The sequence below is a fragment of the Puma concolor genome, unplaced genomic scaffold (assembly GCF_028749965.1).
Source record: "Puma concolor isolate L17-30 unplaced genomic scaffold, mPumCon1.1.hap2 unalloc_scaffold_38, whole genome shotgun sequence".
Lineage (NCBI taxonomy): Eukaryota > Metazoa > Chordata > Mammalia > Carnivora > Felidae > Puma > Puma concolor.
In genome coordinates, this window is record NW_028240245.1 from 167489 (window position 1) to 180280 (window position 12792).

General features: G+C 39.0%; 1 protein-coding gene across 1 annotated transcript in view; it reads left to right on the forward strand.

Annotated features, from left to right (window-relative positions):
* LOC147571242 (EF-hand calcium-binding domain-containing protein 13-like) overlaps positions 1 to 12792 on the forward strand; it is a 176006-nt gene that overhangs the window by 39803 nt on the left and 123411 nt on the right. Inside the window, 1 exon segment of the mRNA XM_086696508.1 lies at positions 6491 to 6562. Within this exon segment, the coding sequence (XP_086552634.1) occupies positions 6491 to 6562 (72 nt within the window).

Consider the following 12792-nt stretch of genomic DNA (forward strand, 5'->3'; position numbering starts at 1 on the left):
TTAGATTTTGGTATGTTTGATAAAAATGTAAGAAAAAAATGTATTTATTTTCTTTTCAAACGTTCCTCTCTTTTCCATTTCTTGTTTGTGGAGAGATGGTTTCTTTAATGTCAAGGGCATTGGCTTCACAAATTAGGAGACCTAAATTTCTTGAATTTTTAACTTTATTAGATAGCTTTGATTACACAATCTTCTCATGCTATTCAGTTACTCTTTGCAAAATGTAGATTTTTAAAAAAACATTATGGAGATATTTAGCAGATGTTTTGTATTATATGTTTATATGTCACCAGGGGGTGTCTGATAATAATGGATTGATAAACGATTGATTCATTGATTATCCATGTATTTAATGAGTCAGATAGTCATTTAATATCTACTGTGCTTGGAACTATGCAAGGTGATACAGAGATGAATAGAACACATTTCTTTTTCCAAAGGAGTTCCCATTCTAGTGTGGAAAGAGTCAAATAAAATGAAAATGATAATGTTGTATAGCAAATACTGTTATAGAATGTAGTTAGGCTGCAAATGTATACTGGAAACACCAGGGAAAGATCATCAGAGGATGTGATGTCTGAGCTAAATCTTGAAGGATCAATAGGGGTTAGTTGGTTGAAGGTGGTAATGAAGGTGGTAATGAAAGACATTTTAGACTGAGGGAACAGTTTGTGTAAATATGGCAGGAACATTATCAGACATGGCATCCTTTTCCATGGGCTTCCACAGGTTTTTGTCATTTGTCAGTGGTGGCTTTTAGGGGGTCTTTGGTGGCTGGGATGTACTGTGAAGATAGAACCAGGCTGCATGAATTTTAGTAGGTAGTCATTTATGGTGAGTTCTGGGTTGATAGACATAAGTGGAGGGATGTTCTGGAGCATAAAGATGCCCATAAAATAGGGATTTTAAAGCTTAATCTCAAGTCATATTATTAAATAGCCTTTAGGGCATGCTCTACCAGAAGCAACAGAAATTACATATGAAACCACTGTGGCTTTTTTTTTTTTTTTTTTTTTTTGGCTTATGGAATTCTGGTCTGGATTTCCAGGCTTTGTACTTGGGGAGCTAAACTGAAAAATTATGCTGATATCATAGATTGTTGTAGGAATTAAATAGAACCTATTGGCACTAGAATAGTCTCAAGAAATAGGAAGCAGAAACCTGGGAATTATCCTTGGCAACTCTGTTTTCTCTGTTCTCCTCATGCAACCGTTGTGAATTACTATTATTTTAAACTTCTAGATATCTCTTAAATCTCTCTATTTTCCACCATTACCTTAGTCCGAGTTACCATAATTTTTCCTTAGGACCATCACTGTTCATCCTAACAAGTCCACCCACATCCAGTCTTTTTTTTTTTTTTAATGTTTATTTATTTTTGAGAGGGACAGAGACAGAATGCGAGTGGGTTAGGGGCAGAGAGAGAGGGAGAATCCGAAGCAGGCTCCAGGCTCTGAGCTGTCAGCACAGAGCCCAACGGGGGGCTCGAACTCACGAGCTGTGAGATCATGACCTGAGCCGAAGTCAGACGCTCAACCGACTGAGCCACCCAGGTGCCCCCACCCACACCCAGTCTTATCCCCCTTAACACTATGGACAGAATGATCTTTTCAAAACACACATCTGTGGGGTGCCTGGGTGGCTCAGTCAGTTAAGTGTCCGACTTTGGCTCAAGTTATGATCTCAGGCTTGTGGTTTCAAGCCCCATGTTGGGCTCTGTGTTGACAGTTCGGAGCCTGGAGCCTGCTTCGGATTCTGTCTCCCTCTCTCTCTCTGCCCCTCCTCCCCTCTCAAAAATAAATAAACATAATAAAAAAAATAAAAAAACCCCACACATCTGATCATGTTACCTCCTTGCATAAACTCTAATAATACTTCTTGGGATGAAGAGCCCTTTAAGGTCACGTACAAGGACTTGCAATGTCTGGCCTTTACCTTAGATCTCCAGCTTCATCTCAGACCACATTCTGCTTTGCTTACTGTGCCTTCTTAGAGTTTCAGTGATATACCAGGCTTCCTCCTGCCATAGCCTTTACATATAGTCTTTTCTTTTCCTGGAGCATTCTTCCCCTCCTAGTGAATTACTACTTATACTTTGGATCTAAACTCAACTCTATTCTTTAAGGATGCTTCCATGACTTTTCTGACTAGGTCAAGTTCTCATACACTCTCACAGCACTAATCACAGTTGCAACTTTTATTTCTTATATTTTTTAAAAAGTTTTTCAATGTTTATTTTTGAGAGAGAGAAATAGAGTGTGAGTGAGGGAGGGGCAGGGAGAGAGAGGAAGACACAGAATCTGAAGCAGGGTCCAGGCTCTGAGCTGTCAGCACAGAGCCCAATGCGGGGCTCGAACTCACAAACCACGAGATCACGACCTGAGCCAAAATCAGATGCCCAACCGACTGAGCCACCCAGGTACCCCTATTTCTTATTGTTTTGTGAAGATCTGTATCTCAGATAAGACGAAATACCAAGAAAGCAGATATCATGTGTACTTTTGCTCAATATTGTATCCTCAGTACTCCATACAGTGCTTATGGCACATATTAACTGCTCAACAAATATATGTTGAATGAATTAATAAGTCTCACCCTTCACTCCATCTCCTCCAACCAGAGAGAATAAGATTTTTTCATTTTGTCATTTTTAATAACCTGGCTGTGACTTAAGGTAAAATTCCTCATTGGGGAGGTCCTTGTCTTTTGACTAGGAAAATCATTTTAACAGGTATGTTTGATTATGAGAGCTAAAGCCTATTGGGAGATACCTAGTTTGAGCAAAAAGGTAAGGTAAAGTACTCTATATAAGAAAACGACAGGAACTTAGAATACAACAGTGGCTAATCGGCAGCTGGAAGAGGAACACTGAGGGAACCTGAGAGTGGATGGGGTTCTAGCAATCAATAGAGAGTGGCTGTAGAACTCTAGGACAATACTATGTAGTGCTTGCTGTGCTATAAAGAAATCCCTGACTCTCATTAATTTCAAGTTATCTAGTAAGAGTTGGTTATATACAATAGCCTTGTGTTAGTCATATGGTGGGTCTATTTTCTTTTTCAAGGAAAAAGGTCTGTAGGTTCTGTGTTAGGTAGGCTTGGGGTGGAGAGAAGATAGCACCTATAGGATGTGATAATGTGAGAGAGATCAGGAGTCCACGGGAATAGAAAACAAAACGAAAATCAACTGCCAGCGTATAAAGCACTCAGGAATCTTCAAATTTTGGAGGGAGTATTGATTGCTGTTCATATAATGTATGGTGTGGGGTCGGGGCTATTTTACTTAAACATTAAAGGAAAGGACACCCTCAGAATGCCAAAAGTTTTGGGTTACCCCGGTAGTGGATATGGATTCTTCTGTGACAGAATTTTGAAGTAAGGAGTGATATAAGTCAGTTATCCCACTAGTGGAAGCCGTAGCACCCTGGTATAGGTACTGTTTTAACATCTTGTTTTTGTATTTGGTTTGGTTTTTTGGAGCAATACTGATACCATGGAGAATATCTTCATGAGTATGCATGATGAAGAGGAATGCCGCTGGAATTTGCAAGGAAGTCCAACAAGCATTTGCTTCATTAAGATCTGGCAAGAGGAATATGGAAAATCACTGTGTGACAGTTCTGGTAGTTTGGTTTCTGAGATAGGATATTGGTGCAGTAGTTTTTTCTCTCGTGGTATTTACCGATCTAGTAATTGAACTGGGTGAAAAGTAGTAACTAGCACGATTTTTGATGAGAAGGTCTTTGATATTGTGGAGCTATTGTGGAGATTATGGAAATGTGTTAATAGTCATTTTACACCTTCAAAGTAATGTTGCCCTGAATATGACTTTGATGATGAGGATAATTTTTTTTCACATTAGATAGTTACATTTTCCAGGTTGAATGGAAAGGAAAGTTCCAATATGAGCTTCCTCCAGAAGGACAAATGTAAGAGTGGGAAGCTGTTTTGAACTTCTCTTATGAAGTAAATGCTACCTGTAACTATACTGATTGTCTCAGTCTCAACCAGGAATTATTCATTGAGGTTTTGATAAGCTAGGTAGGGGTCAAAATAGTAATTTCAGATTCTGTAATGCTTATTTGGCCACCAGAGACTATATAGATGGATAGTATTTGTCTTAGAGGTGTGTGAGAAATGTTTGTCATTGCATAGAAGAAGGAATAAATTTGAGCGAGAGCTAGTAAATCTGTAAATGGTTGGCTACTGCATGCTCACTGCAATGTTGGACCTCTTTCCAGAAAGGGGAGTTCTTTAAGTAGAGACCAGATATAAACAATACAGCCTTCTCCATTGGATTAATTTATGGATGATCCAACAGAATACTTTTCACTGATCAAATTCAGGAGTTTGAGGGCTGAAGCCTTGAATGATTTTAGGACTTATGCTTTGATCTAAGAACTTGGGATATGGACTCTACAGAAGTTCCAGAAGTTCACTGGGGTGTTAGAACCACAACCAAGAACAGAATGAGAATAAGTACCAAGAAAATAAAAAAACAGAATGTAAGAGTGGCGCCTGGGTGGCTCAGTCAGTTAAGCGTCCAACTTCGGCTCAGGTCATGATCTCGTGGCTCATGAGTTCAAGCCCCATGTCAGGTTCTGTGCTGACAGCTCAGAGCCTGGAACCTGCTTCAGATTCTGTGTCTCCCTCTCTCTCTGCCCCAACCCACTTGCATTCTGTCTCTGTCTCTCTCAAAAATAAAGAAACATTAAAAATTAAAACAAAACAAAACAAAACAAAACAAAACAAAACAAAACAAAAACCCAGAATGTAAGAAGCAGTTCTAATCAGAAGACAACTTAACATCAATTGGGCTAGCACTTCTTTGGTTGGTCAAATACTTACTTGCTTTGCAGTGATTTAAAGTCCTGGACCTGACATAGCTTACCAATTTTTAAAGAAGCAGAATGAAGCAATCTTACCCAACACCGAAACCATAGTGTATATAATAATTCTTGGACTCAAAAGGCACTTTAAAAACTGGCATCTTCTTTTCAGGGTCTTTGCTTATGCTTATAACTGAATAGTTGATTTTTTAGGCATAGGCTGAAGAACGAACCTAGTATTTTTTTTTTAAATTTTTTTTTTCAACGTTTTATTTATTTTTGGGACAGAGAGAGACAGAGCATGAACGGGCGAGGGGCAGAGAGAGAGGGAGACACAGAATCGGAAACAGGCTCCAGGCTCTGAGCCATCAGCCCAGAGCCCGACGCGGGGCTCGAACTCACGGACCGCGAGATCGCGACCTGGTTGAAGTCGGACGCTTAACCGACTGCGCCACCCAGGCGCCCCCCTAGTATTTTTATAAGTAGGTAAGTCAACACCTGGTCTTTCTCACTCACCTTGGATGTCAAGCGAAGCCAGACATTTGGAGGCAAGAACTATTGGGTGTCCAATTGGAACAACATTATTTGAGGTCACTGTCTCTGACCCCATTCTCTGTCATACACTGTCCAAGAAGGAAAATGGTTTGAGACAGAGGCAAGGGCAGGAATGGTAGGAAGTTATAATTATGGGAGTGCTGTACATGTGTAAGACGCCAAGTAAATGGTTTACTGCTATCCACAATGTAGACATTGCATGATTCTTTACAGCCTTTAGTATATTTATTCATTCAAAAATATTTTTTTAATTTAATTTTTTATTTTTTTAAATTTACGTCCAAATTAGTTAGTATGTAGCGCAAGGATGACTTCCGGAGTAGATTCCTTAGTGCCCCTTACCCATTTAGCCCACCCTCTCTCCCACAACCCCTCCAGTAACCCTCAATTTGTTCTCCATGTTTACAAGTCTCTTATGTTTTGTCCCCCTCCCTGTTTTATCAAAAATAATTTTTAAAAAATAATTTTTTTAAAGTCTGTTTATTTATTTTGAGAGAGAGACAGTGCAAGTGGGAGAGGGGCAGAGAGAGAAGGAAAGAGAGAATCCCAAGCAGGCTCTGCACTGTCAGCGCAGAGCCCAACGTGGGGCTCGAACCCATGAACTCTGAGATCATGACCTGAGCCCCAATCAAGAGTCAAACACTCAACTGACTGAGCCACTCAGGTGCCCCTCAAAAAAATTAGTTTTTAAGTGCTAGGAAGTATATAATTTGCTAGGCATTGGGGAAACAAATGACATCCTGTACTCTTGAAGAGCTCACAATCCAGTGAGAAAGACAAAAGAGCTAAAACTTGAAATTCTACCTATAGTAAATTCTCAAAACACTATTTATTAAATGAATGAAATATTAACCTGATTACCTAGCTGTGGAGCTTAAAATGTGACTAATTTCTTTTGATGGGAAACTCTTTTATTAAGGGAAAAAGACAATAATGGTCTTTTATGTTTCAGTGTGTACTGAGCTATTAACAATTCTAGATATTATTCACAACCTCTGTTCCTACTTTCACACATCTCTGTGTTGTTTTTGTATTAGAATGGGATGGAAACTAGATTTGTGTTCAAAAAAGAAATAACAGTACTTGAACTTACTCTTTCTATTACAGGTAACCACATGGTGGATATTAGAGATATTCTATTTATTTTGGATGAACTACAGCACCAGTATGAAGATTTTTGTAAGTGAGCTCTCGTTGCTACAGCAAGTATTATTTATAAATAAGTTGCCTTTAAATTAAATCCTAATTTGTAGGTTTTATCATATGGACTCTGAAAGCCTTCTCTGACCCCATGACTCTAACTCTTTAAAATTTTTTTTTTAATGTTTTATTTATTTTTTGAGAGCAAGAGAGACAGAGCGTGAGCGGGGGAGGGGCAGAAAGAGAGGGGGAGACACAGAATCCAAAACAGGCTCCAGGCTCTGAGCTGCCAGCACAGAGCCCGACGCGGGGCTCGAACTCACACACTGCGAGATCACGACCTGAGCTGAAGTTGGACGCTTAACCGACTGACCCACCCGTGTGCACCCCCCCCCCCATAGATAACTCTAAACTCTAACTCTTTAGATAAAAGTTTAAATCCTAAACATACCTAATCAGTATTGATTATGTAACTACCATAATTTTCTTTTATCTTTCCCTTAATATTTTGCAACATGAAGTCAACTTTAAAACAAAATAATAACACTAAGAAAAAAAAACGTAATTTGCAACTTGTGGGTCATTCTGACATCCTGACATTGACAGTTAAAAATTTTTAATATAGGGGTGCCTGAGTGGCTCAGTCAGTTAAATGTCCAAATTCGGCTCAGGTCATGATCTCATGGTCCGTGAGCTCAAGCCCCTCATCAGGCTCTGTGCTGACTGCTCAGAGCCTGGAGGCTGAGGCAGATTCTGTGTCTCCCTTTCTCTCTCTGACCCTCCCCTGCTTGTGCTTTGTCTGTCTCAAAAATAAATAAACATTAAAACATTTTTTAAAAATTGTTTTTAGTATATTATTCAGTATCATTCATGATTAGTTTTGTTTTTCTTCATTAAGTACGTTTTTAAAAATCTCTTCCTGTTGCACATGGTGTCACTCCCTTTTCTTTCTCTGTCCGGACATCCTTTGGTCAAGATTATCTATGTGTATAATTTTAAGCTCAATTTGGCTCAGTTGGTTGAGCGTCTGACTTCAGCTCAGGTCGTGATCTCACGGTTCGTGAGATCCTCAGCTGCTTCGGATTCTGTGTCTCCCTCTCTCTCTCTTCCTCCCCTGCTCACAGTCTGTCTCTGCCTCTCTCAAAAATAAATAAAGATTTCAAAAGATTAAAAAAAAAGAATTATATAGTTCTAATAAACTTGCTACAAATAGAGCAGCCTCTTGCCTGATCCTTTCCTCAGTTTCTCCAGAGGCAAACATTTTAGCTGATTACCTGATATTTGTTTTCATGACTGTAAATAACATGTTTGTATTGCTTCTTGTTGATTTTTTTAAATTTTGGGTAGACCTAGTAAACTCCCTAATATGAAAAATAAGGATTTAGCTCTGTTTCATTTTCCCTGTCCCCACCACATCCACTTCCCATACCTATCCATCCTCCTAATATAGTCATAGGGTAATTGAGTAAGTTTTAATTCTGTATTTATGTGAATATATTTATGTACACACTATTCACTGCTGAGCCACATGTAAGTATCTTGTGGCTACTTTCTCTTTCTGTACAATTTTTCCCTCTTTGAGTTGTCTTACTTACTTATTTGCTTGGTTTAAAAAAAAAGTATATATATTACTGATTGAAGCTTAAACTCTGCCAACTGTCTAAATATCCTCTTCGTAAGTTTGTCTGCACAAGGTATTCTAGTAGTTTTGTCTTCTTGAAGAAATCTTCTTTAGAGTATTTTGATGTTCTTCAGTATGAATTTGTTGCCCTCTACATTTTGTGTGCAACTGTCATCTTGAGATCTTTCTTCATTAACATGCTGGAGACTTTTCACTTCTCTCCTCCTATGACAGATTCTGTCTTCGTATTTTATGGATGGTTTGGGTACAGAATTCTAGATTGTAAATAATTTTCTATGTTTTCTAGTTTTCAGTATTGCCATTGAAGTGCAAAATTTTCTGACTCTTGACTTTGACACTGATTTTTTTTTTTTTTCAAGCATATAGGATATTTTCTAGTCTTCTGAAAGTCTCCTGGAAAGAAGTTTCTTTGTAACGATTGTGCTGAATACAGCGTCCTTTGATTCTGGAAAATTAAAATAATTTGTTGATGATTTCCTTTCCTCTATTTTTTCTGTCTCTGTGGAAATCTTGATATTTGGATATGTGACATAATGGGATGATTCCTTTTTTTTTTTTTTTAACCTTTTTCTCTTATCTCTTTGTTATGCTTTATTTATTTATTATTTATTTATTTATATTTATTACACGAGTGGGAGTGGAAGAGGGGCAAAGGGAGAGGGAGAGGGAGTCTTAAGCAGGCTCCACACCCAGCGCAGAACCCAACATAGGGCTCAGTCTCACGACTGTGAGATCATGACCTGGGCTGAAATCAAGAGTCGGATGCTTAACTGACTGAGCCACCCAGGTGGCTTCTGAGAGAGTTCCTTAAATTTATCTTCCAATGCTTCTATTTCGTTTTTCATTTGTACTTTTAAATTTCCAATAATTTCTTTCCCCTCTGTTATTGTATTATAATAGCCTCCTCTTATTTCATGGGCATTTCTATTGTTCCACAAACAATATCTTCTGTTGCAACTACGAACTTCTGTTGCAGTGCTTTCGAGATTTCCTTTTTCATTCATATTCTGTCTCCTCCAAGGTATTTTTTTCTGTTTGTTTTTCATTGTAGAACTGTTCCTCAAATGTCTGGTGATCTTTGGTTGTCTACTCATATTTGAGAATGGTGAACTCAAAAGCTATTTGGAAGCTCTGAGACTGAGGGCAAAACTAGCTGATTATGAGCTGTAGGATAGTGATTCTTAACCAGAGATGATTTGGAGATTTCCCCCACCCCCCACCCTGAACTTCCCCTTCCCCCAGGAACATTTGGAAACATTTGGAGACATTTTTGGTCATCACAATCTGTGTTACTGGCATCAAGTGATGAGAGGCCAGGGATGCTTCTGAGTATCCTACAATACACAGGACAGCTCTCTCAATAAAGAAGTATCTGTCTCTGGGGCGCCTGGGTGGCGCAGTCGGTTAAGCGTCCGACTTCAGCCAGGTCACGATCTTGCAGTCCGTGAGTTCGAGCCCCGCGTCGGGCTCTGGGCTGATGGCTCAGAGCCTGGAGCCTGTTTCCGATTCTGTGTCTCCCTCTCTCTCTGCCCCTCGCCCGTTCATGCTCTGTCTCTCTCTGTCCCAAAAATAAATAAACGTTGAAAAAAAATTTAAAAAAAAAAAGAAAAAAAAAGAAGTATCTGTCTCAAAATGCCAGTACTGCTGAGATTGAGAAACCCTGCTATCATCGGCTGGTCTGGCTGGGCTATTTGCCTGGAAAACCCTTAATATGACTGTCTTTAGGGTATATTTCCTTTTGAGATGGTCAGAGTGTTCAAAGAAACTTTGAATATCCTTCCCGGAGGTATAGCCTTGCTTCATAGAATTCCAGGTGTTAAATAAGACGAAAGACTGAAGTTCCCATTATTCAGTGTAAGCCTCCCTCCGAGTTTTGCAGGTAACACTCCTACCCTCTATTGTGTTTAGTATTCCATAATCCAGAGACCTTGTGTTTAACCCTTTCTGATGAATTGTCACTTTCCTGCTGGAGTAGGAGAAGATCAATAACTGGCTGTGCCCAGTGGATAAAAGTGAATATCTGGCCGTGTGAAGAGACCCTAGGTATCAAATTACTACTTAAAGGGATTTTAACCAGTTCTTTCTTTTTAGCTTCACTCTTACCCTCACTTTTAGACGTACCTAAATGCTACTAATTTATGAGCTTTTGGAGTTTTTGTGTTATGAATTGGGTTGCTTCTTGGCTTTCCCCATTCTGCCTTATGGTTCAGCCTTTTCAGGTCTACTAAGTTCATCCGCTTTCCAGATTCCAAAATTTAATTGTAGTAGTTTCTTTTCCTCTTCTTTTTGTTATTATGGATTTGTGATGGTTTAAAAATTCCTTTAGTTTATTTTTGAGAGAGAGAGAGAGAGAGAGAGAGAGAGAGCGAGCCGGGGAGGGCAGAGAGAGGGGAAGACACAGAATCCAAAGCAGGCTCCAGGCTTCAAGCTGTTAGTACAGAGCCTGATGTGGGGCTCCAACTCACAAACCGCGAGATCATGGCCTGAGCTGAAGTTGGACACCTAACTGACTGGACCACCGAGGCATCCCCAAAATTCCTTAGTTTAAATGGAGTGTTTTGGGGCGCCTGGGTGGCGCAGTCGGTTAAGCGTCCGACTTCAGCCAGGTCACGATCTCGCGGTCTGTGAGTTCGAGCCCCGCGTCAGGCTCTGGGCTGATGGCTCAGAGCCTGGAGCCTGTTTCCGATTCTGTGTCTCCCTCTCTCTCTGCCCCTCCCCCATTCATGCTCTGTCTCTCTCTGTCCCAAAAATAAATAAACGTTGAAAAAAAAAAAATTTAAATGGAGTGTTTGAAGGCTGTTCAATTTGCTATTTTTACCTGAACGTTTCAAAGTTTATTTTGAGGGGCACCTGGGTGGCTCAGTCGGCTAAGCGTCCGACTTCGGCTCAGGTCATCATCTCACGGTCTGTGAGTTCGAGCCCCGCATCGGGCTCTGTGCTGACCTCTCGGAGCCTGGAGCCTGTTTCGGATTCTGTGTCTCCCTCTCTCTCTGACCCTCCCCTGTTCATGCTCTGTCTCTCTCTGTCTCAAAAATAAATAAACGTTAAAAAAAATTAAAAAAAAAAAAAAAACAAAGTTTATTTTGAATTCTAATTTTGTCTTTGATGTAGAAGTTTTTTCATTAATTATTCTTTTCTGACATAGATATTCCTAATAATCACATACCCACTCCCATGCATAATAATTCATGTTATTCATTCTTCTGTATCTTTGCTGATTTTTAAAAAAAATTTTTTTTTTTAACGTTTATTTATTTTTTTGGGACAGAGAGAGACAGAGCATGAACGGGGGAGGGGCAGAGAGTGAGGGAGACACAGAATCAGAAACAGGCTCCAGGCGCCGAGCCATCAGCCCAGAGCCCGACGCGGGGCTCGAACTCACGGACCGCGAGATCGTGACCTGGCTGAAGTCGGACGCTTAACCGACTGCGCCACCCAGGCGCCCCTCTTTGCTGATTTTTTTTACTAGTTCTGTTATAGAGAAAGGAACATTGTCTCCAAATATAATTGTAGATTTGTCTATTTCTCCGTTCAGTTTTGTCAGGTTTTGGTTCATGCATTTTGAAGCTCTGTTGCTAGGTGAATTCACATTTAGAATAGTTCTATCTTCTTGGTGAGCTGATTCTTTTATCATTATGCAATATGTATGTGATCACTGGTAATTTTCTTTTCTCTCAAGTTTACTTTTTCTGATTCTAATATAACTCCAGTTTTCTTTTGATTAGTGCTTAGATGGTAAGTATTTTCCATCCTTTTACTTTTAACCTTCTTATATCACCAGTCTTGAAGTGTTTTGTAAACCACACAGAGTTGGGTGATGTTTTTTGTATTTATTTGTATAATTCCTATATTTTAATTGGAGTGTTTAAATCATATGTAATGTAATTACTTATACATTCAGACCAGGTATACCATATTATTATTTGTTTTCTATTTTTTCCTCTGTTTTTCAACCATTTTATCCCTTCTTTTTTGGGGAGCATTTTTTTAGTATGTGAATTTATTCCATATGTATTTTCACTATATCTCTGTATTTTTCCAGTGGTTGTTTTAAGGATTATAGTATACATACTTAACCTTTTCTAGTATACTAAAATAAATATTTTACCACTTCAAGTGGAATATAGAAGTTTTACCATTATATAGACCTTTTTACCCTCCCTCCGTTAAGCTGTAATTTTATTATGTATTACCACTATACACACTGAAAGCTTCGGACAATGTTTTATAAGTTTTGCCTTCAATGATCAAACATATTTTAAACTTCTAAGAGGAGAATAATAGTCTATCATAAAATCAAGTATTATAACATTTGAAATACTTTAAAATGTGTTATTCAAATGTAAGGTACTATTCTGAGCCGTCAGATGAATTTTATAAAGGAAGCCCCAGTGGGACATTGTATTAATATCTTTCTGAAGAGGTTATTTTATATATAAACTATTTTTTCCCACAAGTACTGAGAATCTTTAGGAGAGTAAATATTTGTATTCTGATGTTAAATTAAAAACAATTTTTTTAATGTTTATTTTTGAGAGAGAGGGAGACAGAACGTGAGTGGGGGAGGGGCAGAGAGTGAGGGAGACAGATTCTGAAGCAGGCTCCAGGCTCTGAGATGTCAGCACAG